The sequence below is a fragment of the Pagrus pagrus genome (genome assembly GCF_965226575.1).
Source record: "Pagrus pagrus genome assembly, chromosome: 12".
Classification (NCBI taxonomy): domain Eukaryota; kingdom Metazoa; phylum Chordata; class Actinopteri; order Spariformes; family Sparidae; genus Pagrus; species Pagrus pagrus.
Window position 1 is genome coordinate 14,853,729 of NC_140196.1, and position 26,602 is coordinate 14,880,330.

The 26,602-nt window shown below is 41.0% G+C and overlaps 3 protein-coding genes across 5 annotated transcripts in view; 1 reads left to right on the forward strand and 2 right to left on the reverse strand.

The window, feature by feature from the left end:
- Window positions 1–832: 832 nt before the first annotated feature.
- On the reverse strand, window positions 833–10,941 carry nadkb (NAD kinase b). Its single transcript, XM_084369097.1, has 12 exons — window positions 10,759–10,941; window positions 9,049–9,342; window positions 8,854–8,937; window positions 8,178–8,307; window positions 6,555–6,663; window positions 5,992–6,077; window positions 5,781–5,883; window positions 5,514–5,698; window positions 2,418–2,517; window positions 2,068–2,225; window positions 1,868–1,950; window positions 833–1,776 (listed from the first exon to the last, which is right to left on the reverse strand). The coding sequence occupies exons 2-12, from the start codon at window positions 9,339–9,341 to the stop codon at window positions 1,617–1,619; spliced, it is 1,491 nt and encodes a 496-aa protein (XP_084225223.1). The 5' UTR covers window position 9,342; window positions 10,759–10,941; the 3' UTR covers window positions 833–1,616.
- Window positions 10,910–17,965, forward strand: gpr160 (G protein-coupled receptor 160). The gene is made up of 4 exons (XM_084369104.1): window positions 10,910–10,995; window positions 13,095–13,156; window positions 13,243–13,380; window positions 16,627–17,965. The coding sequence occupies exon 4, from the start codon at window positions 16,698–16,700 to the stop codon at window positions 17,598–17,600; it is 903 nt and encodes a 300-aa protein (XP_084225230.1). The 5' UTR covers window positions 10,910–10,995; window positions 13,095–13,156; window positions 13,243–13,380; window positions 16,627–16,697; the 3' UTR covers window positions 17,601–17,965.
- A 1,088-nt stretch (window positions 17,966–19,053) lies between these two features.
- The window catches only part of skila (SKI-like proto-oncogene a), a 35,674-nt gene continuing 28,125 nt past the window's right edge, over window positions 19,054–26,602 (reverse strand). For all 3 annotated transcript variants that reach the window (XM_084369094.1, XM_084369096.1, XM_084369095.1), the window contains exons 6-8: window positions 25,748–26,124; window positions 24,875–25,105; window positions 19,054–23,525 (exon numbers count right to left, since the gene is read on the reverse strand). In XM_084369094.1, the coding sequence (XP_084225220.1) occupies window positions 23,265–23,525; window positions 24,875–25,105; window positions 25,748–26,124 (869 nt within the window). In that variant the 3' untranslated portion in view covers window positions 19,054–23,264. The remainder of the gene's footprint in view (window positions 23,526–24,874; window positions 25,106–25,747; window positions 26,125–26,602) is intronic.

Below are 26,602 nucleotides of genomic sequence, written 5' to 3' on the forward strand. Positions count from 1 at the left end.
GTCTATTGAGTTTTAGAGAAGAAATTCAAACTCAACTTTTCATATTTACAATATTAACAAGGTAATAATACAAACTCAGAAATATTTAGTTTTTCCATAACTGAATAAACAAGCTGTTCTCAGAGGAAAATAAGGTCCCCAGAACACTGCTAGAAAGGTGGCAGGGTCCGCCACATATAAACAAAGTAAAACGGCATGAAACTGTTGTGATTTAAGGTCAGTTTGTTTATTCAGAAAGAAAAGAGTTTATTTAGTTTGTTTATGCATAAAAAAAGAATCAGTCAATGAAAATATTTCTCTTCACCAAAACTATGTAGTGCACCTTTAAACTGACCGGTGTTTGTTAAAATATGATGAAGTTGAATCAACTCATCTCAGAAACGGTTACAACAAAAACTGAACATTAGAATCTTTATGGAGGGAGGATTTTAGTAGTCTTAGCTCGGTGTACTTACTAAACTTACACCTGGTTGTATTTTGTATCTGACAAACTGAATGTATGATCGGTGACGTCCAGTGTTAAACAATAAAGGCTTCACTTACATCTTCACTTTTTAATAAGAGGCAGATAATGAAGGACACCACAGCTGGTCAAGAGACATCTGTAGTTAGACTGCATGTCCAGAGGTCCTGAAAGAATCTTAAAATGTTTATTTTAAAGCAATGGGAGTAATATAGCAGATTTTACTTTTAAGTCAGCACTATAATGTATTTTTCATGTAATCAAATGTTTTTATAAATGTCTTGTTTCATTTTAGCTGGGGCTGAAAAAATGTAGCGGCTTAATTTGATGACATCCTGCAAAATGGTTCAACACAAATCAGACAGCAAATAAGTCTTTACGTGTAAGTGTTTCAGTTTTATTTCAGCTCTGCTGCAGACTGACAATTTCACAGTTAAATGACCGTGAACAGAACATGAAGTTTCTCCAACTCTTTCTGCTTTGTTTTCTGCTACGACATGCAATCTGACCTATTGAATTTAACTTGGCTGAAAACATTTAAAAATGAATAAAAAGAAATCCTTCACAGCTGCTGTTAGGATGTACAGAAAGCTGGCTCTGGATTAAAGAAAATGTTTGGATGGATTAATCACATACAGAAGTCTTTGGCTGAATCAGTGATAGAAATTCAGTTTTAAGTCTTTTAAAGCTCTTGAAAATATATAAATATCACATAAACATGACATTAAATAAATTGATCCAGAATCCTCTATGTACACATTTACATTTACGGTCCTTTGTCTTCTGTGTTTCTACGTACAATTCCTTCACGTTGATGTCCAAAAACATGGTATTTATTGTAAGATGGAAATTATTTGAATGACAGAATGAATTGTTGGATTTTCATTTCTAGGTGAGAACATGCTCTCTTCCTGTACGCTAACTACAGGTTGTGTTTGAACTGGAATGTAACGCTCACGTGTATAAAATACTGTACACATGCTGTTCACAGGACTGATGCAACACTCATTTGGCTGTAGACACGCATGCTCTCGCTCTCACAGTCCAGTGTTTCTGTCATAAAATTGTTTGCAGGGTGACCTCCCTGCAAACTCCCACGCTCTCACTCACTCGGCTGCTGTGCAGAGAAATGTCTTTAACGCAGGCGGCAGATTCAGTTCTCTGTGTCTGACGAGTCCGAGACGTCTGCCAGTCGCGCCTGCCTCTTGCGCACGTTCCAGTGCAAACACTGAGCCAGGCTTTCAAACCAGTCGTACACCAGGTCGTGGCAACAGATGGAGGGCACTGGGTAACAGGATGTAGTGATCTTGATGCTGTTGGGAGAAACGCAAATTCATCTTAATTGAGCGGAAAAAAACCTGTAGAACGAAAGGGCAGCTGATAATGAAGGTTGGTGAACTTTACCAGTCTCCATACTGGATCTCTTGTCTCTTCCTGCCGTCAAATGACACCCAGGCGGTGTTCCTGGCATCAGGGGACAAGGTGATCTGTTTGAGGAAAACAGAGGACAAATGGTTGGTTTCTTCTTCGTCTTTGAGTTAAAAGTCAGCTCATAATGGCCTGATCTTCTGAGCTCAGTCCAGCCTCCTCCACATCATTCTTACCATGAGCTCCACCCCAGCAGGGACGACAATGGGCCTGAAGGAGAGCGAGTGTGGACAGATGGGTGTGACCATGATGGCGGGTACGTTGGGGTGGATCATGGAGGCTCCTGCTGCGGCTGCGTACGCTGTGCTGCCCGTGGGTGTCGAGACAATCACACCTGGAGGACAGAGAGAGAGAGGAACTTCATTACGTCACCATATTTATTTATTAAATACATTTTAAAAACTCCTTCAGTTTTACAGTGTTTTCCTCGTGCATGTTATCTGTCGTGACCCCACTGTGAAAAATGTGACTTTCAGTTTGAGAAGAAGGTCGAGACAAAAGAGTGACATCACATAACTGCCCTTACCATCTCCCTGCACTGAGGTGATGAGTCGTCCATCGAGGTACAAGTCTACATTGGACAGGTAGGAGGACGGGCCTCGGTCCACCACCACCTCATTCAACACCTGCACACACACACACACACACACAGACAGACCAAAGACAAGATCAGAAGCATGATCGTCCAAGTTGACATTTCAATAGACCGAATCACTGGGATGTGGTAACACAGCAACAGTCACTTCCTGGTGGACGACTGGCAGTTGATTTGCATTGCAGAGACTCTGTGAAATCATCGTTTGTCATTTGTGACATTTACACATATAAAGTTAAACACGGTGGTAAAACTAGTAGCAGAAAATGGAAATACTCTAGTTAAGAACCTGAAAATTGTACTTAAGAACAGTACTTTAGTAAATTTTACTTTTTATTTCATCACTGGTTGTTCGAAAATTTGACACAAAGAGTTTAATTTTTTACTGCAAATGAGTCTCAGTCCCAAATATCAGTTTTCAGATCCCCTAAATGTTTTGATGTGCATCTACATACTTGCATGTGCAATATATGTGAATTTGGCCACCATTAGAGGAAAATGAAACATATTTGAAGCATATTCAAAATAATAAAGGAAGGATTTAATCTTAATCAAATACGATACAGACTGGATGAAAAGTGGAGTGCTAAGAGGAGTGCTGCAAAACTAAATGTGTTGAAAAATGTGTTCATGGAGAAGCAGACGAGGACGGATCTTGAATCAAAGAATTGCTGTCAAAAGGGGTTGTAAAGATTGCACTCGGTGTAAGGTGCTTTATAAATGGCCACATGGTGGCTCTGTCCACAACAAAAAAACACCCCATCAGTTTGTTGTTGGCCGGTGGCCTAAATCTGCACCAAAATTTCATCAGTAACGGTTCAGTACTTTTCAAGACATCCTGCAAACAAACAAACTGAAAATACAACCCAGTTGACAGAGATGATAATGGCTGTACTGCCCCTGCTGTATAATGAGGAAATGCTGTCTTTGATATGTAATTTCTTTTTCACAGACAGTAAATATGAGACAAATGTAACTGATGCTCTCAAAAAAAGCAATAAAATCAATCAGCAACAGACGCAGGGCTACGCTGGATTACATCCCAAATGACACCAGCAAACTACACGAAGAGAAAAATGCTGGTGTGCAGACAAGCAGCATACAAATCATGTTCCAGACTTAAGTCAGTCACACAGAGTACTGCAGCAGTGAAGTCTGGGAGGTGAACTGACGTCAGCTGAGCGCAGAGCAAACATCCTGCAGACGTGATGTAATGTGAGGTCAAACTCAGGTTCAGAGGGACCACAACGATCCATCTCTGTCTTGGATCAATGAGACGGAAAAAGAAAAAAAAACCCTGAGAAATAATATAAAATAACACACTGCAGCTGTGTGTGTGTGTGTGTGTGTGTGTGTGTGTGTGTGTGACTGCAGCAGTGAGGCATGTTGTTTAGTTACACAGTGTGTCAGACGGAGAGCGACAGAGCTCATTAAATATCTATTCGGCGTGGACTGCACCGTTGACGCCACGGTCTCCATGGCAACTGGCTCTAAAGAACTTCACAACATCCGACTTTATTATGACTGTCGCCATAGCAACCCAGCTCACTTACTGAGCTGTGCACACGTACCGATGAACGCACAGACACACCCAGGATGAACAAGGAGTCACGAGCCTTACTGACACACACACACACACACACGCACGAGGTGATTATAGTTCACTAAACTAAACTGAAACATTTGAGTTAAAGCAACATTATGTAACTTTTTTACCTTAAAAAACCAGCTTAAAACCATGTTGATGGTACAGTGTCTTGTAATAGGGTGAGTGGTGTCTCTGTCACTTGTTTCTGCACTATGTAACTTCAGTGAGAGGGCAGGATCACAGCGTTACATACATGTTTACTTCAACACATAACATTGTTATGACGTAATGAGTTTTGTTTGTAGTTAGCACCTACATAGCGTCTGACAAATTGTTACAGACCTGGGATTTGTATTTACGACAGTGGTGTTGCACTCGGACACTGAGAGGGGGGCGCCAAATCGCACAAAATGCCAATTTCTACATACTGTTGCTTCAACATGACATGAGAATAAAAAATAGATTTTAGAAAAAACTAAAACTAACTGAAATAATATTGTGTAATTAAAATGAAGTAAGAAATAAACAGGAAATGCCTTTAGTTTTAGTCTTTGTTCATTTGAGGAGGCACTGTTGCACACCTGGTGAAAATGTAACCTCCTTGGTAGGGGTATGAGCCCAAGCCAGAACTACCGACCAGAGGAACAAACTCAAGAACTATACGACCTCCTTTAAACATTTTACATTTAGGCATCTGCAGAACCAAGATTAAGTAAAGGGGTTCAATAACTGATCAAAAGATCACAGCATTTTCAGACACAGAACAAAAACAAATATTTGTTCTGTTGTCATTTGTTTTTACTGCCGTGTGGCTCTGATGTTTCCAATGAATCAATTCAAAGGAGATGTGTGAGAAGGAGACTGGAAACTTCAGAGCATCTGTTTACAAAGCAGACAATCTGCTGCGTGACTTAGTTAGTGACAGTTTATTAATCTGTTTTTAGTCATAAGTGCAATGAAACAAACAGCAAATTAACGTTTGTTTCTCTTTGTTCTCTCCTTTGCTGCTGCCTCTCATTCATTTACACTCTCTTGTTATCTTGTTTTCTTTTCAGACTAGTCAAAGAGCCAACAACATAACTTTGATTTTAAGATCAATACACTTTACTTGAAATGTCTGACTATTGTTCTAATATTGACTTGAGTTTCACCCAATATTGACTTGCCTCCTGTGTGAATAAAGCTGTTGCAGAGTTGTAGCTGAGTTGTAGCAGCCGAGAGTTCAGTGATTTTCCAATCAGCACAGCAAATTCAACCCTAATAGCTGGAAAAGCTCCTGCAGTGAAAACAGGCTGCAGTCTGTATCTTTACCCTGCTTTGAGTCTCAACTATTAGGCAAATAATCAGGAAGGGACCAAGAAAACACATCAAGCAATCAGCTTAGCTTAGCTCTTAAAAAACCCAGGTGGACACTGCTTCTGGTGCCTCTTTGTCCTCACCTGGAGCTGCAGAGTGACCTTGCCGGCCTCACTGTTGGTGTGTCCATGAGGAACAATTCCATTGTGTTCCTGCTGCTGGTGCTGCTGCGTTGTCTCTCGGCTGTACGGCTGCTGACCTTCTCTCTGAAGCATGTCCTTCACCACCTTCACCTTCAGACGACTGCGCAGGGTGATGGCTGCGTTGCCTGAAAACACACATTATCTACTAACTGTACTTAATGCAACAGCTGAGAGAAGTGATAGAAGTATATACAAATGACTGTCCACCTTCAAACACTTTGGCCACTTCAGTCTTGTATGACTCAAATTTGAAGGGCGTCAGGAAACCCAGGGAGCCGAGGTGAAATGCCATAACCGGAGGAACGCTGCCCTACAGAAGACAAAAACAAGCCTGACTTAAAAATCACACGTCACAAGTAATTTTATGTAACTTTTAAGTCCGACTCAGCTTGATTGTAGTATGTAGTAGTGTGATTACCTGGAAGAGAGAGGAGGCGTAGAGCAGGGTCCCGTCTCCACCCAGACAGATGATCAGGTCTATGCAGTCAGAGATATCATCATAACCTGCAGGCGGACATAAACACTGCTATATTCAATATACTGCTATCATGTTAAAAAAGAAATCTTATGTAAGAATGTGAGGACCAAGAGAGCAACACTTTGTTTCAGAAAGGTAGAAAATGTCCTCAAGTCCCTCCACACCATTTGGCCAACTGTGAAGATTTTTGAGTGAACAGCCAACATGCAGTGTGTGGATCATAATGCATCCAAACATAACAAGGAGGAGACAGAGGAATGGTTCTTGATAACAATGTCATAACATTAGGTACAAGTAATAAAGTGTATAAAACTGAATTTAAGGACCTGCTGACACCCTGTTTTCACATTTTACTGCTGAAACGTCTTCACTTGAATTTTATTGTGAATACAGAACTTTTTATTTTTAATGGCTGTTTTACATCATAGTATAACTACTTTTATTTCAGAAAACAATATTATTACATGTATGCCATTAGTTCAGCATTAACATGCGAGTCTCACCCTCTCTGAAGGTGCAGAGCTGATTGCGGATGGAGCCGAATGCCTCGTCCTTTGACAGCGTAGCATCATCTACCACCCTGCGCTCCACGTACACCATCATCAGCTTCTCCTGTAACACAAACACATGCTTTAGTGACAACAGCCAAAAACACACACAGACATCCTTTAAAACATGTTCTGATGAACTATGTTGACCATATGCCAAACAGGTGTAGTTAAAATGACTGTGTTTGTATGGAATGCAAATACTTGAGTTTCTGTTCCACAAAGCGTAGCTTGTTTTGGAAACATGTGGACAAAAGGTGCCGTCACTCCGTGAGACCAGACTGTAACTTTGACCCACATGTCTGCTTCATTTCCTGGATTCTTTCTGTTGGACGTGTTTTTCTTCACTAACACAAAAGTACACACTGTTCTTGGACACTTTTTTTTTTTTTTAAATTCCAGCAGGAACACGGCTTTAGCTGACTGGCAGCCAAGGACAACACTGTAACTGAAATCAATGAAACTGACAATCTAATCTCAAAATCCAAACAGAAGAGTCACCCCACTGATGTAACTTAAGGTAAAATTGCATACTGGTATTACTCTCAGATATTTTAATATGCTCTAAGATTGAAAAAACAACTATTCTAAATTATTATTGAGAAGCACATACAATTCAGAGTTTCCATCATTACAGTCTAGTGCAACCTTTTTATTATTTGCCCCACACAGAAGGCGGTGATGGTGTTGATACAGCTGATATTTCACTAAAATACTGCCTTTAATGCAATTAAACAATATCAAGAGAGCAGCTGTAGCTTGTAGTGATATTACTATTACATAATTGACAAGTTTATCTCATCACAAACCCAGGAGTTCTGCAGTGTTCATCAAGTTAAATGTATGACTTCTTAAGACCCTTTAATACTTCATAGAAAGCTATTTAATAGTTATTTTACAGGGTACATGATGGAAAAGAATCTAATAAAATTATTTATTCGTATCACATTTGTTTAGCACTTACAGCAGTATAAAACAATAGTTCCTAATGATATAATTAAATCAATATGACCTGACTCATTCAAGTTCTTGCCTAAATCAACAGCTCGCAGTAGAGACAGTGTCAGGTCAGATGGTCCTGACAGAAACTCTACAACAAGACAAATAACAACAACCTCCTATAAAATCTCTTTTCGCAATAAAACCACTTTAATATTATTTATTTATGCATTTTAAATTTTCTTATTTTGTTTATTTTTAGTTTATTCATTTTTACTTTCATTTTCTCTTGAAAATATCAGTATCTATTTTTGATTTTATAACCCAATTTTCCCCTCGGGATCAATTAAGTCTTTCTGATTTGCTCCAGCTGTGGATTTCTCTGAGTAAGATAATCTCGTCATCAGTACACCTAGTGTGAGATCAGCAGTGTAGTTTGTACATCCTGCCTGTATATGAACACTCTACATAGTCCAAAGGAAAAGGAGACTGGAAATGATTAATGCTCAAAATAACATCTGAAAGAATCAGAATCTGCTTTGTGTATTGTTTCAGACACCGGAGTCTGCCTCATATACATAACATACATAACATATATGATAACAAACATATTGTGTATGAAATGCTGTGAACCTGTACCTCTACTAGAAACCTGCAGAGCTCCTTGAAAGGCTCGACGAGGCTCTCGTCTCTGATTTTCCTGATGACCAGCACATTAACAGGTGGTTTATTCCAGGTGAGACGCTGGCTGGCTGGGTCCTGGATGTGCCTGAAACACACACAAACACAAGTGAGTAAAAATACACATATTTCACACACAGAAACGGAGTAAATGCATACCAAAGATTTTCAAACAAAGTTGACTGTTACATAATCACACTGTCTTGCAGTTTCAGTTTGTTCCAAAATACAGTCAGATGCAATCATGATGACTCATTAACACTCTTTAACTGTTAATAATTAACTTTGATGTACTGTCTGAAGGAGTGAGGTCCGAATCCCAGACATGAAAATATAAAAACCCTTTCCTCTTCTTTACCATATGTATCTCCTCTCCTTTGCCTGACGGATGACAGGCATTGTGCAGATAGTTTCGTATGTGTGTGTGTTTTCAGATCAAGTCCAAGGAAACGGTCTACAGAACAGGTGACAAACACCACCTGCAGTCTGCTCTGTCAACCATCCTATTTCACGTAACATCCAATCACAGCATTCTCATTTTATCTTATCTTACAAGGTTACACAAGCCTCTCTGTGTCAATGTCCCGTACAAACAGCTCATCAATACAAAGTTCAACTCATTCATCATGCTTACATGACTGAAGTTGGGTTGGGAAGAATACAGGCTTTGGGTCCGAAGTGAGTTTCTGGATACGGTCCATGTAGAAAGTGGGCTCTCCTGTGAGAAGGAAAGAAGAGGAGGACCAGTCAAGACACTATCACCTCATGTCCGGGGCAACAGAGTTGTGCCAGTGGCACGGCCGACCAGCTGGCAACCTGCAGTGCAAACCTCTTAGGACAGCTTTCTGCTGTGTCGCTCGCTGAGCCAGAGGGCTCCAAGTGTTCGTGTTGGCCTGGCAACCTCCGCCGCTCCATCTCCCACAGCAGCTGTTCATGACCACCCCCCCGTCGCTGCGACCTCGTCCCCTTCCGCCGTCTCCTTGGTGACTTGGACGGGTGCTCCCGGTGCTTGGAGGGCCTGGCTGACTCTGACAGCTGACCAGAGGGTGCTGAGGGTCGCGCCATGCCTCTCTCTGCCACTGACAGTGGGCCAGAGGATGGACTGGTCTCTGAATTCTCCATTCTGCAGGGAAGCAACAGAGAAACATCTGTTACAGATATTTTGACAATTAAAAAAAACTGGAGTAGAGCTGAAACAATTAGTGGATTACTTGAGTTGCAAGCAAATGAAGTGCAAACTACTATACGTATAGATTCTGATAACCCATTAATCATTTGATTATGAAGTTAAAATGCCACATTTTGTCTGGTTTCTGCTCCTTAAATATGAAAATTTGCTGCTTTTCTTTGGTTTATATAATTGTGAATTGAATATTTTTTAATTCTGAACTATTTTTCAGACAAAAAATGGTACTTTAAAGACAACCTAGGGCTTTGGAAAGTTATACTTTGCATTTTCTCTACACTAGACAATGCAGTGTGACCACTGCTTTACCTGACTTAACCTTTGCTAATGTGCTGGAAGCATCGATGTGCTCAAACGCATTGAGCACTGCACACTTGCAGTGTTTCACTTTAAAGTGACAGTTTATAAACAGAATAATCAATAAATGACTCGAGAAAAATAAACAGTAAGAACGATAATTAACAATGAGTATAACCACCAGTTGCATCCCAATACTTAGAACATGAGGACAGTGATAGTGTTATCTATAATTTGTTACAGTACTGTAACTACCTAGTATGATCTACAAATGACTGCTGAGGAGATAATGGCTGTAACTGCTGAGGAATTACAGCCATTTTTAAATAATAAATAAGTCTTCGTCAGAGGATAAAAAGGTCCCTTGAACACAATCTGAAGCTAGAAAAGTGGCAGTGTCCAGCAAATATACTACAAGTAAAACATCATGAAATTATGTTGTCCTTTAAAAACACTTAGTATATTTAATGTATTCAGTCCTAATAATGAAGACAGTTTGTTTATTTAGGTTGTGCATCTTTAAAGCTGGATGCTGGGTGAGGTGTGGAGTTAGCCATTTGTCTTTTGGGGGGTCTCAGTTAATGTTTAACCCAGAAAAATCGATTGATTAATCACTGATACCGTTAGTGTCAGTGATGGAGCTAACACAATAACTATATATTGATTTTCTACAAAACACAGTCAAACATTAACCTTACTAAACTTCTTATTGTAATGTTACCTTGACAAAAGCCTGGGCTAACCTAACTATATCAAGCCAAGCTGTACAACTGTCTTTTTAATATAAACGCCAACTTATATTGACAACAGAATTAAAGTGAAATACATTGTTTATTCTCTGTGTTAACAGTAACAGTGACCTTGGACCCAAGTATTAGTAAGATAATCGTCTTTTAATAACACACGACTAAGAAATAAGCAGCTAAGTGGCACAAACACAACTAAGCTAGCTAACTGTCAGCATTAGAAAACCGTTGGTCCGTTGACACCTGATGTTACTTAGCATTTAGCTAACTAGCTAACCGGTGTGAACCTCGGAACGAAAAAGAGCCTTACTTTGTCAGAAAGAAGCAAACATGTTCATATCGCTGCTAGTTCATCAAGGCTCGGGTGTGTTAAGACGCAAAAACCGTGTATTTAAGGACAGACATCGCTGTCAAACTGTAAACGCCGGGACATTAGAAAACAGTACATATAACCGGTGGAGGAAGTGATGTTTCCGGCGGACGGGTTCAGCGAAGGACGGGTGTTCAGTTACAGGAACAGCGCCATGTTTGGTGATACGGCCACATAGTGAGTAACGTAGTTATATCTACATTTTTTATTTTTAAACACTGTTTAATCATAGTTATTTAATAAATACACTGACTTTAAAGGATGCTATCGGGTTTTTTTTTTTTTTTAAATATTTAGTGATTTTAAACATACCAATAGCAAGAAGCCATTTAACCCAGCTGGGAAACATACTTGATTAAAGGGGCGCCATGTAGTTTTTCAAACTCGGAATTTTAATATTTACAATAGTAATAATGTAATAATACAAATTCAGACATCTTTATTTATTCTGTAATTGAATAAACAAGCTGTTCTCAGAGGAAAGTAAGGTCCAGAGAACGCTGTCTGAAGCTGGACAGGTGGCAGGGTCCGCCACATATAAACAAAGTAAAACAGTATGAAATTGTGTTGTCCTTTAAGGTCAGTTTGATTATTCAGTTTATTCAGTCATGACAACAAAGAAAGTTTGTTTATTTTGTTAAAAGTCCTGTCAATAAAGATCTTTCTCTGCTGATAAAAATTTCTTCACCAAAAATACAAACTACAACCACTGCACCTGTAAAGATACAAGAGTTAAATGAATAAAATAAATACATATACAGATATCATGATGGTGATGATGATCATTATTAATAATGATTTATAATACTCTATGCTATGTTGCTATACTATACTATGTATTGTGTTATACTACATTACCAAACTTAGGGAGTAGCAGCGATTACATATTGAGCAACATTTGTTGCCAGAATATGACTTTTTATACTCAAGTACTTTTAATATCAGATACTTTAAGACTTTTACTCAAGTACTATTAGAATGGGTGACTTTCACTTTCATCAGAGTAATATTTTAACACGATATCTTTACTTTTACTCCAGTAGTCTATGACTTAACGCCACATAATACACATACAGTGAACATACTTGATTAGCGATACACCACAGAGATGAAACCAAACAAATGTGTATACTTATAGGCCTTAAAATATTATCATCATCATTATTATTATCTTTAATTTAAGTAATAATATGTAATAAATACTGTGTGTTCTGGTGCTATAGTATATATTATGTTACACTATATTACATTACATTTCATCTTATGTTATAGATTTCCTTACTATATATATAGTACTGTACTCTCCTATATTATAGTATGTTAATATTTTATACTGTATACATTATGTACTACATCATATTTCTACATTAAGACAAACAAACACTAAGTGTAATTAATCATGTTATATCATTCTGCTTATGAACTGTTGTAGTAGATGGTATCATATTCGTCTTACATATATTATCATCATTGTCTTTGATGTTTAATTGCATGATTATAAACTAAATGTAAGTAATCTAGTCATACTATCTTTGTAAAATTATTACAATATATTCATTGATTTAAGGTCAACATATGAGTATCTGATACCTTAAAACTGTATCTAAGTACAGTTTTAAGGTACTTAAAATATTTGGTATATACCTCTGCTTCATTATTGTCAGACTCAAAGTATTGGAAGAGCAAGACATCAAAATATAAGATGCATTATGACAAAAAATATAAGTATCTTATATAAGTAAAGTCAAGTATAAGTAAATTAATCCAATATTTTTTTTAAATGTAAAGACGTAAACATGTGCAATAGAGCAGACTTCAGGCTGAAGTCAGTAGACCCGGGGTTCTCAGTGTTTTGTAACCTGGAGGCCGACTTCTGATTGTTAAGACAATAAATAAATGAATAAATGAGAAAAAAAACACTGCTTTCAGCTCAGCATCACTGTCTGCCATCCTGAATCCAAATGTATTCAGGGTCATATCTCCTCACCCCACTATTAAGAGGGGTCATTAAAATTAGCATTTTAAACTAACCATTTGGCGGTACCACTGGGTCCACGGCCCACTAGATGGCGCTCTGAAGCCCACCAGGTGAGAATGGCTGCAGTAGTCCACACTGAGCTGGATGCCTGTCATGGACCACACCTTGTTTGCACTGGGCTCACATTACAGTCAGCATACCTGCTCTTTGCTGCTGTAAAGTTGTGGGAAATCTCTGCTGTCCTACTGGACTGCATATAAAGTCTTACTTGCATTTAAACAGTGTGTATTTTTTGCAGTGCTCGGCTGTTTAGACACCACGCCACATAATAAAAGAACCTGGACAAAGCATTCATTTGAAGTAAGGTTTATTGGTTAATTATGTATGAACTTCCTTGTTCAGAGCTGATTCATGTGTTGCCTAACCTGCTTCCCTTCTTCTAACAGACTTTCTAGACCAAACATTTTTTGGATAGTACAGCAGCTCTGCAGCTGGATCCTTCACCTATGATGACCTTTCCAAAAAAGGAAACAGCGTCAGACACACAGTGCTGCATTTAACATCAGATGACTGCATTCACACAGGTAATGAATCTAAAAAACTGTGCATGTGTCTGTTTTACATACGCGAGTGTTGTGTTGTAAAAGTCGCATGTGAAGCTGAGAAAAACCCACAGTGGAGGAAGAAGAAGTAGTCTGATCCTTCTCTTAAGTAAAAGTAGATGCACTAGAGTGTAGAAATACTCAGCAATTGTAAGTGCTGAATTCAGAAAAGTTTTTTAGTAAAAGTAAAAGTAGATAACCAAGTGGTTTTTGTGCCTAGACCTAACGAGAGCATCTAATGTCTATCAAGAACGGTCACTGCTGCCATAATAAAATCAAAAATGATGAGAGAACACAGGGTTGTAGCCAGGAGACTTAAAATAAATGTATGTTTAATGTTCAATTTATTTACCAATCACATTTTTTATTAATTATTTTATTCTTTTCAGTCTGTTTTGAGTCTCAGAGAGTTTTCTCACTTCTTCCAGGAGTACAGTCTGGTGTAAAACTTCAATAAATAGCTGTATTAACATGAATAACCTCATACAAAGTGTTCTACAGACATAGGAGAAAAACGAAAAAATAAACATGTCATAAAAAAAAGCTTGATAAATATCAAATCTATAAATCTTAAGAATTGTGAGCGTATTTGTGCTCTTGAATCCAGGCTTTTAAAAGGCTAAAAAATAGTGTCAGACATGTGTCGCCTAAATCAGCAGTCCCGTTTCCTGAAAGTTGCCTGAACGGAGTTTTTAAAAGATGCTATTCAGATGCAAAAGAAACTAATTTATTTTGTGTCACCTTTTGCACATGAAATAAATTGATTCGTTTTGCATCTGAATAACATGTCTACTTTTTTTTTTCACAGTGTGTCGGTAATTTTTGTCCACAACATAAATAGAAAAAAAATGAAAAAGCGCACAGATTCAAAGGTTAGTCTTCACCTTGGAAACGGCCGACAAACATCATCCTTGAGTCTGCAGCTGAGACTGTTTTTGTCTGCTGCTGTTTCCAAGGTGAAGAATGAACTTTTCTCAGCTTTGAAGCCAAAATAGACAAAAAGTCCTCAGAAGAGATGACAAGTGAAACATCTTGGCAACCTCCATCTATAGAGGGAGATCATGTGTTTTGTCTCAGAAAGGCTACTAAATGGACCTTAAGGTGAGACTGATTTGTAAAAAGGAAATGATGTATTTACAAGAATATGTATGTATATTATTTATCTCTTTGTCAACCATCAGGCACTGTGTATAAAAATATAGCTGTTCCTCTTTTAAAATCCAAAATGTGTAACTTTTATTGGTAAAAATTTAAATTTCACCACTTGAAATCTCCATATTCCCCGAAAGCAATCATCGAGGGGATTTCTAAACACATCTGTAACAGTCATAAACTGTAATATTCTCTGGGGGACAAAAAGGTGTCTGTACCACAGAGTGAGAGCAGAGAGCTACAGATGCGGAGAGGCGGGACAGTTTCGTTGTGGCTCTGATCCGCCTCCAGAGGTAGAATCAGAGCCGTAGCAGAGGCGAGCCGGTGTCTGTTTGAATGGAAAAGCCGGAGGCACGGATCAGGGGTGTGTCGGTGTGAATGTGTTCTGACAGCTAAACAGATCCTTTACTCATCAAATAAAAGAGAAATGTCCCACACTTCAACCCACAAAGCAACGTTGCAGGACCAAACAACAGTAACATGGTAACTGGTCGTGTCTTTGGCAACTTATATGAGGAAAAAAATACCGCAGTTATACGTGGAGAAGTGTCATCCTGTCTGTCCTACTGACTCTTCCCCACATTTCTGCCAGGCGGCTCCTGCAGTTGAATGGCGGCGATTATGTGGCATGATTCAGAGCAAAAAACTTTAACTCACCATGTCTTTGTTGCCTTCCACTATTGTGTTGTTGTAGTTACTGTCTCTGGCAACTTGTATTGAAAAAAATCGACTGTGAGCCCTCCTGACCGAGACTTCAGCGAAGTTTCCCCCAGAAAACGTAATTTTTGTCACTTTCCAGGATGTTTGGTGGGCTGCTTGGTTCAGTGTGAGCGAACAAAAGTGGAGAAAAGGTGTGGTAAGTTACAGTGTAGACAGTGTACCTGTGCTTTTCCTGGCTGAGAATCAGCCTGTTTTATTGGGTTAGAGAACAAAGTCAAATCAGTTGCAGGCTGAATGACAGTTTGAAAAAGCAGAAGTTTATTTGGTGTCATCCCGTGATGAGACACTTTTCTGCTGCAAGCATTAACTGGAGGAAGGTTTCGTCATCGAGGTTGTTTTTTTTTTACTTTAAATATGCTGAAAACACATTTTCTCAATCATGAGACACATATTTTCTGCCAAAGTTAGAACGGTTGTGATTATTTCACAGTAAAGACGTCTGGTTTTGTGTGTCTGTCCAAGCTCGTTTCATTGGATGAAGTGAGTAAGGCTCGTTTGAAAAAAGGTGATTAGAATCAGAATCTGCTTTTTGGTCACGTATGTGAGAACATGAGAGGAACTTGACTTGACTTGACGGCTACAAGGATGAGGACAACGAGAACTGAACCAAAAAGTTAGTGGTCGCTGGTCAGGGCTGCACTGTACAATAGCGTGTGAAAAGGAAGTATATATGGGGGTATATACAGTTTGTTATCTCGCCAACACCCTCAAAGTAATCACCAAATAGTCTGTTCACAGGTCGGCTGTTCTGTGTGTTGTGACGGGACAAGTAGTGCCAAGAATGTTTTTGTCTGAATTTTTAAAGCAGCTGTAATCAATATTTTCATGATCACATGTGAAAAGGGTCACTCAGAGTGAGAGTTATCACCCAGCTGTGCAGCTCCTCTTAGCTCTAGAGAGAGTTTTAGATTCTTTCAGCTCGTTGTTTTGTTTTTAGCTCACAACGTTAGGGGTTTTCTTCATTGTTAAACAATCACCATTGCCAATAAAAATCTATCTATCTGACATGACTCAGGGAGAAATCTTCAGGGAAGAGGTCATGTTTTAAAGGGGCACTTTGTAGTTAGAGAAGAAATTCAAACTAATATTTAATATTTACATTATTAATGAGGTAATAATACAAACATAACTGAATAAACAAGCTGTTCTCAGGGGAAAATAAGGTCCCGAGAACGCTGTTTGAAGCTGGAAAGGTGGCAGGGTCCGCCACATATAAACAGTAAAACAGTATGAAACTGTGTTGTCCTTTACACACAAATACACCTTTTTACACATTTTAAGGTGCAAATGTTACATATCACACCTTTTCTAGTGGTTTTAAAACCTTTATTTAAAAATGCTGTTTTCCCCCTGCAGTGGCAGAGCCTCCCACGTTGCCCACCTCTCCTGGTGGACTTCTGATTAAAACCTCCCGCAGACTGCACACCATGAATGTCTCCGTCCCCTCCATCCTGCTCGGTCTGGGAGGAAAATGTCTGCTTAACTGGACACTCGTGTTTCTCCAGAGAAAACACATCTGCAAAACCTTCCTGGGAGTCTTCGGTGTTTCCCTCGCCATTGTTGACACAACTCTGACCGTCTGTGTCACCACCGTTCACACCCACACTGATGGATACGTCCTCCTGCTGGGCTCGAAGCTGACCAGATATCATATATGTTTGCTGGTTCAAATTGTCGGGCAGGTCTACAGCGCTCTGCAGTGGCCTGTTGTAGTCTTAGCTGGTTTGGACCATTTCTGCACTGTCACTCTGAGGTTACAGCCCACAACTGCCATGGCCAGATGGTTTGTGTGGTTACTTGTGACCGCCTTCTTGTGGCACCTCACTGCTCTCCACGTCTTCCTGCTGTCCGACTTCACTCCTGTCATGGAGGATGTTCCTCACCACCAGATTCAGCAGTGCCTTGTCTTCCACACCTCTCAGATCCTGCAGGTTGCCATGTTGCTCCTCCTGACTCTGGGCTGTGCGGCACTGCATGCTGGATGCAGCGCACGATTATTTAAAAACTCTCCTATGAACGACCAAATTACAGACCGAAGTAGAGCTCACACAAGAAGAAGTGTTGTCCACCAAGCCGTGCATGTATTTCTTAACACATGGGCCCTGTTCCTGGTTTTCCTGGCCGTGCTCTTTCTCCCACCTGTGGGACTACCTGCGTACCTGAGTCTGAACGCTGCCTGGCTCTGCTTCCTCAACAGTCTTCTGATAGCAGTCGTATTATGTGTAGTCTGTCCAGCCTCGCAGCTAGCACAGGGCCTGGCAGCAGTTCCTCCCGACAGCTTCTGTGAGTGGAGATTTAAATTTAGCTTGGCTGCAGAGGACAAAACATGACTGCACCGAGCAAATACACAGAGGACGCATGTTAGAAGAAGTGGAATCAGTTGCTGAGACATGGATGTCGCATACGAAGGGAAGAGTTAGCCAAGTTAGCTTTATGAATGGCAGTCCGGCTATTTTGAAATCAGCAGCAATTAGATGGATCGGCATGAAATTTCGAGGAGGGTTTGAGGAGAGTGAATCCTACTCCACCAAGTGTAAACATATCTCAACAGTTAAAAGATAACAGAGAAATAGGCACAAATTTGGGTAGAGAAATTCATGGTATCCTGATGGTGAAGCTAATTGACTTTGCTCGTCCCTGTCTTTTCATTTGCTGCCGCATTTAAGCTGACGTTTGTGGTTGTAAGTGAAATGTGTCAACAAATATTAAAATGGATGGATTGTAATTAATGATTGTGTTAAAATGTTTCCGTCTCAGATTTATTATTGATGTTGCATGGTGTGGAGTAAGAACAAAATATACAATAAAATCAGTTTAACATAAACTACTTCGACAAAGATAGAACATTCTTTATATTATTTATGCCTCTAATAACACAATTCATTTAAAAAAATACAAACTTATTGACACTTTAAATATGTTAATCCTTTTTTCCGTGTGCTTTACATTATAATTCATTAGTTTTTATTTGTCCAATAATGAGCAAATACTTGCAAAACTAATGTAATTCCCATCAGTCTCAGTACTTGTTTGCCAATTAGCAAATGTTAGCATGCTAACACGACAACCTTAAATGGAGAACACGGTTAAATTTAGCCTCAGTTTGTGCCTCTGATGTAGTAGCATACATTCACAAAGGTAAATGTCGTTTATCTTAAAGATAATTAACAAAAGGTAGTCTAGCAAACATTAATGTTTAGCTTGTTAGCATGCTAATGTTGTTCTTAGCACAAAGTAACACAGTAACAATAGAATACAACCTCACAGAGATGCTAACTGGTGGTAGACGCTTATGACGAATACCTCACATCATTGTAGGTGAGACAGGAAACTTAACCGAGAGAAAAAACTGTCCTCTTTTGAAGGTAAAAAGGTAAACTTGCTTTTTAGCTTCAGCAGGAGCAGTTTGTGTTTGTGCTGACAAGCTGCAGTTAGCTGCTGCTAGTTAAATGTTAAAGTAAAAAAGACTGCTGTAGCAGCTAGCAGTCCAGACTGGGAGCTGACAGGGAGTATCTCTCATCAAAACTGTTATTTTACAGGAATTGTATTTTATTGTTTTAAACTAAAATTCTCCATTCATACTGTAGGTGACCTTTAAATCTCCTTAAAATCAGCTGTACAACAGTATTTAGCTGCTTCTTTCTCTCCTGAAGTTAAAACCACGTCAGCAGCTCCAGTGACCGTCGAAGAGAATCTTGTGAAAATGTGTGAATCTTGAAGCGATCAGGAAGTTGTGAGGACAAAATCAGCATCACAAGCAGGTAAGAAAGGCAACACACAACACAGGTTTGACACTACAGAACTTTACTTGAATTTGATCCAAGTTCATTGTCTATACAGGGTTTATTTACAAGATCTGAAATCAGGGAAGGGCAGAAACAGAAAAAAAACAAACACTAGATACAACTGAGGTATTAGCTAAAAGCATTTACAGGTATGTAATTTACTAGTAAATATCAATGATAAACAGTTAGAGATGCAGTGTCTTCTGCTTAAAAAACATCTTTTTATATCACAACATGAGGTAGGAGAACAGTGTCTCGATTCATGCAAGAACAAAAGTCTCATCACACTGTAGTATTGGCAACGTAGTATGCAATGGTCATACACAGACACTGTGTTTCATGTTTCAGAACAGCATTGAGGGGGAAAAGGGTTCTTTTAGCCAAGCCATGAATATTTTTTCACAGGATGTGTATAAATTAAAAACATGGTGTACCTCTTCTTAGTAACCAGTGATCTGTGTCATCAATCACCAACGCAGCTCTACTTCCTACGTCTCCCACACGGGCATAGAATAATTACTGGCCTAAAGTTAAACACCCAACCACAAAGCAATCCACCTGCAGCAGTTCAAAGGTCACCTTGGATTTGTTTACTAGTTTTCTTCACATAGCCAGGAGGCAATGGGTATATAAATCCTGTATTCAAATGTGTTCACATGCCTCTTTCACCTTCAGTTGGGCAAACTTCACACCTGTAAAAATTCTGTACAAAGCATATCCAAGTTCTCATAACACTGCAAAATGCAAAAAGGCCCAGCACACCGTGTTACCGGGGATTTTTCTCCCCTTTCATTTACATTTTTTTCATTATTGTGTACAATTAAAGAAGCAAAACAACGCCCCCTTGTGTATAATATTCAAATTACACAGAAAGTAGAATCACAGAGATAACTGATTATCTGCTAATGTGATGAATGGAAAGGATTTTTTTTTATTTTTGTTCTGCTTAAGAGGTAATTAAGTCAATAAAAACTAATACTGATTATCTTTAGAGTGATGTTAACACATCCAGAATCAGAAAACATAACTACACATCCAGAGCTACATGAGCAAGTTTTTCTCTTTCCCTTTTCAAAGCTGCTGTGCTTCAGTCAGACGTGGGAGGCCAACAAACACACACACACACTCTCTCTCTTTCACACACTCTCACATCATTTCCAAATCAAATTAGGCTACATGTTATCTTCTTCATAATCTGACTTCTTTATATTTAGCCAACCTCTAAACCAATAATGATATAAAACTTGCACATGTTCAATGTTCATGCATATGAGCCATCTCAATAGTTTGTGTGTTACGTGAGGGGAAACTTTCTTCTTCTTCTTCTTTTTTTTAACAATGAACAGATTGATAGTGGCCCGGTGACACAAAACATGAGGGGCAGCAAAACATGCAAAATGATTATTTTTTGTTTGTTTTCTTTTTTTCCAAAATGCATTTTCTTCAACAAATGTTTTGTTTTCAATTTAGCTCAGGGGAGGGGAGGTTTAATAAAGAGGGAAGAAGCTCATTACACGTTAAACAGTCCGTCAAGATGAAATCCATAAAAAAAACAAATGCATCAGTTCAGAAAGGGGGAAAGTGTGTAACAAAGTATTTTCCTATTTTGCCGTTGTCCTGCATCATGTCTCAGTAAACCATGCGTTTCACACCCCCACATCCACTCGACACAAGTCGAGTTCTGATATCTGCAAAGATCACTTTTTTTAAAAAGAAAGCAAAAAACATCTGAAGCCATAGTTCTGGTCCAATTTATATAACCTTTTGAAGATTTTTCATATAAGAACAGTTAATATATTAATGACTACTGTATTTACAAAGTGAATATAAATCTTTAGTTAATACGTTAAATATTTTCTTTCATAATTTCAATAAAGGTTTAAATGGAACAACAGTAGAGTGTACATTTGCGGCATGGGTTTGATTTTACTGGCTTGCATCTGCACCTGCTTTTATGACTCTCAACAAACCACAACTGTACTCTGCCCGGTCTTTAAGGTCTGTTATTGTAAAGGGAAGCTGGGTAAGAAAATCTGCATCGAACAGGATGGAGCACAGTGGAATGTCTATCAATTTGCATTTATAGCAGATGCATAAAAAAAGCTCAGAGTTTAGCTGAGGCCGATCCCCTTCTCTTTTTAAACAATTATTTACACACACGCACGCACGCTCGCTTACAGGGATCTCTATAGTGGCAATAAAAAGCGCTTTTGCCTGGCAACTAACACAATAAGAGTCCTCTCTTCCTCTGGCTGGACGTCTGCTCGCTCTCCTGGGCATCTACAAAACACAGCGCACCCCCAGCTGATCCGGCACTGGAGATGGATGGACGGGCATGTGTGAGTGAGTGACGGTCGTTTTGTGGGAGAGGAGCGAGGGAGTTGAGAGATGGGGGATCCTGTACAGTCCCACCCGAGGGTGGGCAGAGGCCCCCCAGACAACAACAGCTGCCCCCATTCTGATGGCGCTAAACAAAAAGGTTCTCCCTCTGTACCTCCGGCGTCTGGGCCACCCAGCCTGCTGCAGGGAAGAGGGCACCAGTCCCCCGAGTGCTCCCCTCAATCCTCGCCTCCCCTCTCTTCCTCTTCCTGCCCGCTGCTGTTTGTTCAGCCATGCAGAATAACGTGAGGCAGGGGCCGGACCCGAGGCCCAAACCACCCTGGACTAACCGCTTTCACCTGCGACCCACATTCTTAGATGACGCTCTGACAAACAGGGTGGGGATAAAACCGTGTGCTAACAATGAAGTCAAACGATACAAAAAAAGAAGCCCAGAAAACAGGGACAGACTGGAGCTTTGATCATCTGCTGGGAACGCTGGGGCCATTGTTCTGCCTGAATGCCTGGACTGCACTGACACACTCGAGTGTGTGCGGGCATGCAGGGCTGTTGTATGTATTATGGTAACACGGCACAGCCAGCGCACATGTGACGCTCTGCCTTTCTTCTTTCTTAGAAAAGCTACACCGGCTCAACCAGCCCCCGTGTCCAGACACATTCCTTTCCCAGGGAATTCTGGGGGAGGAGAGCGTGTTAAGTGCATAACAGTGCTCCTGAGCTTCTTCATGCCGAGCTTGAAAACAGCGCAGTGTTTCCAAAGTTGATGCAAAACAACAGTGTTGAGGAGTTTCCCAGCAGAGGGCAATGGCGCTAGCGTACAGTGGTGGAAGGTGTGAGGCCTCGTGAGAGGAGGGGGGCGGAGGAGCTTTAGAGGAGACACTGGGCAGCTGGCGGATCAACCGACAGACTGTTTGGTCTACGACAGGAGAGTCCAGGTGCTGCCCAGCAGAGGGAAGAGGAAAACTAGTCTGTGTTAGGAGCAGCTGGGGGTCCAGGCTAGACGATTTTCTAGCTAGCTACCTTGTGGGGGTCACACTCAAAACACTCTTTTCAAGTTCAGCGTCACTATTGGCATATTTTCATGAGGTTTTACAACATTTTTTATATAGTAAAGATCTTTTCTCCTCCATATAGATTTGATGTTTTTTATATGATGATAAACTTTTCTTTCTGTTTTCTAAAGGAGCAAAAAAAAAAAGAAAAAGAAAAACTGTGTTGAAATGTCCATGCAGTTTCCTGCAGTCGCTGGTACTTGAGCTTTCGGGCTGTACGTACAGAGAGACGGAGAAGGGCCTCGCAACCAGGCACCATTTTTTGTCCATGGGCACCAGTTGCTGTGCCAGGTAGCATGAAGTGACGTCCTCGAGGAGCTGAGTCTGTGTGTCTGAAATCTCAGAGTCATTTGCTCCCGATTCCAGAGAGAGCGAGGAGGGATGGGAGAGGAGGGTGACAGTCATGGGGGAGAAAACAAAACAGGGATAGGTTGAGCCGGTCGCTACGGGACCAAACTCCTGTCTGTGAAGAAGCTGCTTTTTCAGTAAAAATCATAAATTAAATCAAAACGTACATGCCCAAAAAAAATCTTTAAATACTGTTTAAAGAAAGGAGAGGGGAGCGAAAGACAGAATCATAAAAAAAAAAATTAAAAAAAACACAACATAAAATATTTCTTTTAAGTGATGTTAAATTATAAAAACAAAAGTCAGTCCTACACTGAAATAAAAGGGGAAGGGGGAGATGCACAACTTAAAAAACAGCCGAAGGAGACCTGAAGCTCCTTTCCGCTTCAGGCTGATTTGTTTGTGTCTGTAGAGTTGGCGGGTGATTGGGGGAGGAATGAGGGACGGGAGGCGCCCGGAGGGGTGGCAGTTACTTTTGGCCAGCCGCTGGGGCCTCTGAGAAAGAGGAAGAGGAGGAGGAGGGCGGGGAGTGGGCGTTAGGGGGTCCGGTGGAAGGGGTAGGAGGAGGAGAGGGGCTGCCTCCCATCGTGCCAGACTGGGCCATCTGCTGCTTGAGCTGGGTGATTGTGCGCTCCAGCTTTTCCCGTGCCTCCCGCTCCCTGCGCAGCTCCTCCTGCAGCTCCTGCCGGTCCGCCTCCGCCTGCTCCAGCCTCTGACGCAGCTCCGACAACTGGCAGGACAGAGAGAGAGAGACAGACATGAGGTCAACTTGTGCCTGGAGCAAATCAGAAGACGTTTAGTCTAACACATTATCACATTTAACAACAGCTTAAGTCGAGACGTGCAGTTCTTGATGTATTAAAGATGCTGCGATTACTAGGAGTGATTCAGCATCGCACCATACAAAACTCCATTTAGATTTTTTAGATTTTATATACATCTCTTCCTATTAGAAACTAATAAAGAACAGCTAGACATGTACAAAAAACAGACCCATCTCACAACATTTAAAATGAAAAGTAGCTGAAAAGTAGTTAGCTAGTAGGCTAACATAACTTAGATATACTGTGCAAAGAATAGCAAAAGATCCATCTACTGGCTGTTGTTTGTTATTCTGTCAGTCATCAGCTGTCACATTTTGATGCTCAGCCTCGGGCTCTGACTTAACCTTGTTTACTAGCCTACTGTCCTGATCAATGAGCCATCAGTCAAACAAAAGATGTTTAAAGAAACCTGTGACTGACTGATTCACCGCTGTGTTTTTACTCTGACTTTCAACATCTGTGTAAAACTGGTACATTTCTTCACACTGTGTCTAGTTTCAGGCCTCAGCGCTAATCTCGTAACCACACAAACATATGCACACCCCCTTTCCTAGCTGGCAGACATCCTGAGTTTGATGCCAAGGGGAGCGGGGCAGGAGGAGCCAGAGCTTCAATAACAGACAGGATGAGGGATACTGCAGCTCTGAGCCAACAAAACAGAACCTATACTGAGATTAAGTCTGGTATAATCTAAACAAAGGCTCTGCGTCGGTGCGTTTATGTGGGCTTGGTGACTCACATTTGACACAGATACACACAAAATTATTTAGCTGTGGAAATCACAGAAAGACTATGACCAATGTTTATGTGGAAAACACTCTCCACTAGCCTTAGAGGAAATATGTAGGTCAGGACTATGTGATCTGAGATTTTTGCCACTATGATGGGAACATTTAAAATAAAGATCTCAAAACACCCACTGGTCCACGCATACCCCTGGAGTGATTCAGAGAGCTTACAAGTGATGTTTACATTATTGTTTATCTCGCTCTGTTGCTGGATGGATGATGCGTTTCAACCTTTTCAGAACTGTCAAAGGAAAGTGAATTCATTGGTTGTAGTAGCTTAGAAAGTGTGAGGAAGAAGTATAATGTAGAGTGCAGCTCTGGAGCGTTGCACTGTAATGTCTCTGAGATAAAAAGGGCATATGTTAAGTGATGCGAGCTAATGTGCATACTGTACTGTATGTGTCACTGCGATTCACTCAGACTGTTTCTAATGCCAAAATCAGTGCTGCGCATGCGTTGGTCCTTACCTGTGCAGTGTAGTGGGCCTCTTGCTGGCGTTGTGCCCCCGGCTCGCAGGCGCAGGCCTGCTGTCGGAGCTGCTCCAGACGGGTCTCCAGCTCCAGCTGTTCCTGGCGGGCCTGGCTGAGCTGCCGCGCCTGCTCGCTGTGCACCGCCTCCAGCTCGCAGCGCAGCTCCCTCTGCTCGGCGCTCAACTCCCGTAGCCTCGCCGCCTCGCCCCCGCGTAACGCCTCCAGCTCCTGGAGACACAGAGACTAAGTCAAGGGAAATAACAATAATAATGTGATACTTCACTGACCCCTGCAGAGAAAAATGCTTTATATTTCAGCCTCTCCACAGGGAGGTCAGATGTTTGATACCACGAGAGAATCGAATGTAGGCTTCTGCTGCTTATGCCGCCCTGCTGGCCAAATTCAGACAGTATCACAAACTGTGTGTGTAACCTTTGACCTTGAACACATTCAGCGGGATTATGGATGAGGTCGAGAGGAAAAAGAAGCAAGAAGAAAACAAGGCCAGACTACAAAAATAAAGTGTTATGTGGATGCTAATATTAAAGCACTCTTACTTTTTACGTAAATTTAGGTCAACTCTATTTCCCGTATGTTTGATTAATATGAAATATATAATTTATCAGTGAAACATTGTGATTTACATGAATTGGATGGCTGACTTGTTTGACAAATTACAGAAGCATCTGCTACCAAACCTTTGGACATAATAGGCTTTTTTCCAGGCTGTTGGAGGTGATGGAGGGGTCGTTGGAAGGTGAACATCACCTCCACATCTACATGAAGGACACTTTTAATAGGCGAGGACAGTTACGGTCTAGTCAGGGGCTCATTTATCTTGGTCTCTGTTCTTTCCCACCGCCAACTCACCATTTCCAGTTGCAGCTGCTTGTGCAGGGTGGAGTTGAGCTTCTCCTGCTGCCTGCTGTACATCTGCATGATCTCCACAACAATCCTGTCCTTGTCGTCCTCCATCCCCCCCACCGCCGCTGCAAAGCTGCTCATGGTAGAGCCTGTGTCCTTAGCCACTACTTCCGTTACCGGCGACAACAACGATGCAGGAGGAGGAGGAGGAGGAGGAGGAGGGGTGTAGGCGGGGATGTGGGTGGCTTTCTTGCAGCTCGGGCTGCTTGTCTCCATGGAAACTGCCTGGGTTTGGCATTCCCGCTCGGTGGCCGAGGCAGCATCGGCACGTTGGGATTTGGCCTCCTCGGCGCCAGCAGAGATGGGAGGCGACGCGTGAAGATCTGAGGAGGGAGGAAGAGGAGAATGAAGGAATGAGTTTAACAAAAAAAAAGAGAGAAGAAAAAGATGAAGAAGAGGAGGAGGAGGTGGTTGAAAGACAGGAAGTGCGAGCCGAGCTGGTGCACACTCCCACCTACGCTTAGTAACACCCTCGCACAAACCTCACAGAAGCTCACACCTCTTTCTCAGTGCGAGCACACATGCAAGCACAAGCATGGCATGGCAACAGCCGAGGAACCAACCACTCACACACTAATTCGGTGTGTGTGTGTGTGTGTGTGTGTGTGTGTGTGTGTGAGTGTGAGTGTGAGAGAGAGAGAGAATAGAAAGGAATAAAGGACCTTGTGTGGGAGCCACTCTGCGTGGGCTCCTCTGTTCAAACTCTGGTCTATTCCTTCACTGTGGCCTTTAAGGTGTACATCATAGGAAAAGGATCAAACAGGCAGTGTCACACACTTGCATACAAGGACACATGTGCGC

Excerpts from the sequence above, each read along its gene's own strand:
- gpr160 (XM_084369104.1), top strand. The coding sequence starts at position 16,698 with ATGAATGTCTCCGTCCCCTCCATCCTGCTCGGTCTGGGAGGAAAATGT.
- nadkb (XM_084369097.1), bottom strand. The coding sequence starts at position 9,341 with ATGGAGAATTCAGAGACCAGTCCATCCTCTGGCCCACTGTCAGTGGCA. Across the intron at positions 6,664-8,177 it reads TCTGCAGGTTTCTAGTAGAG|GAGAAGCTGATGATGGTGTA; the intron begins GTACAGGTTCAC and ends TTTGTGTTACAG. Across the intron at positions 6,078-6,554 it reads GCTCTGCACCTTCAGAGAGG|GTTATGATGATATCTCTGAC; the intron begins GTGAGACTCGCA and ends GTCCGCCTGCAG.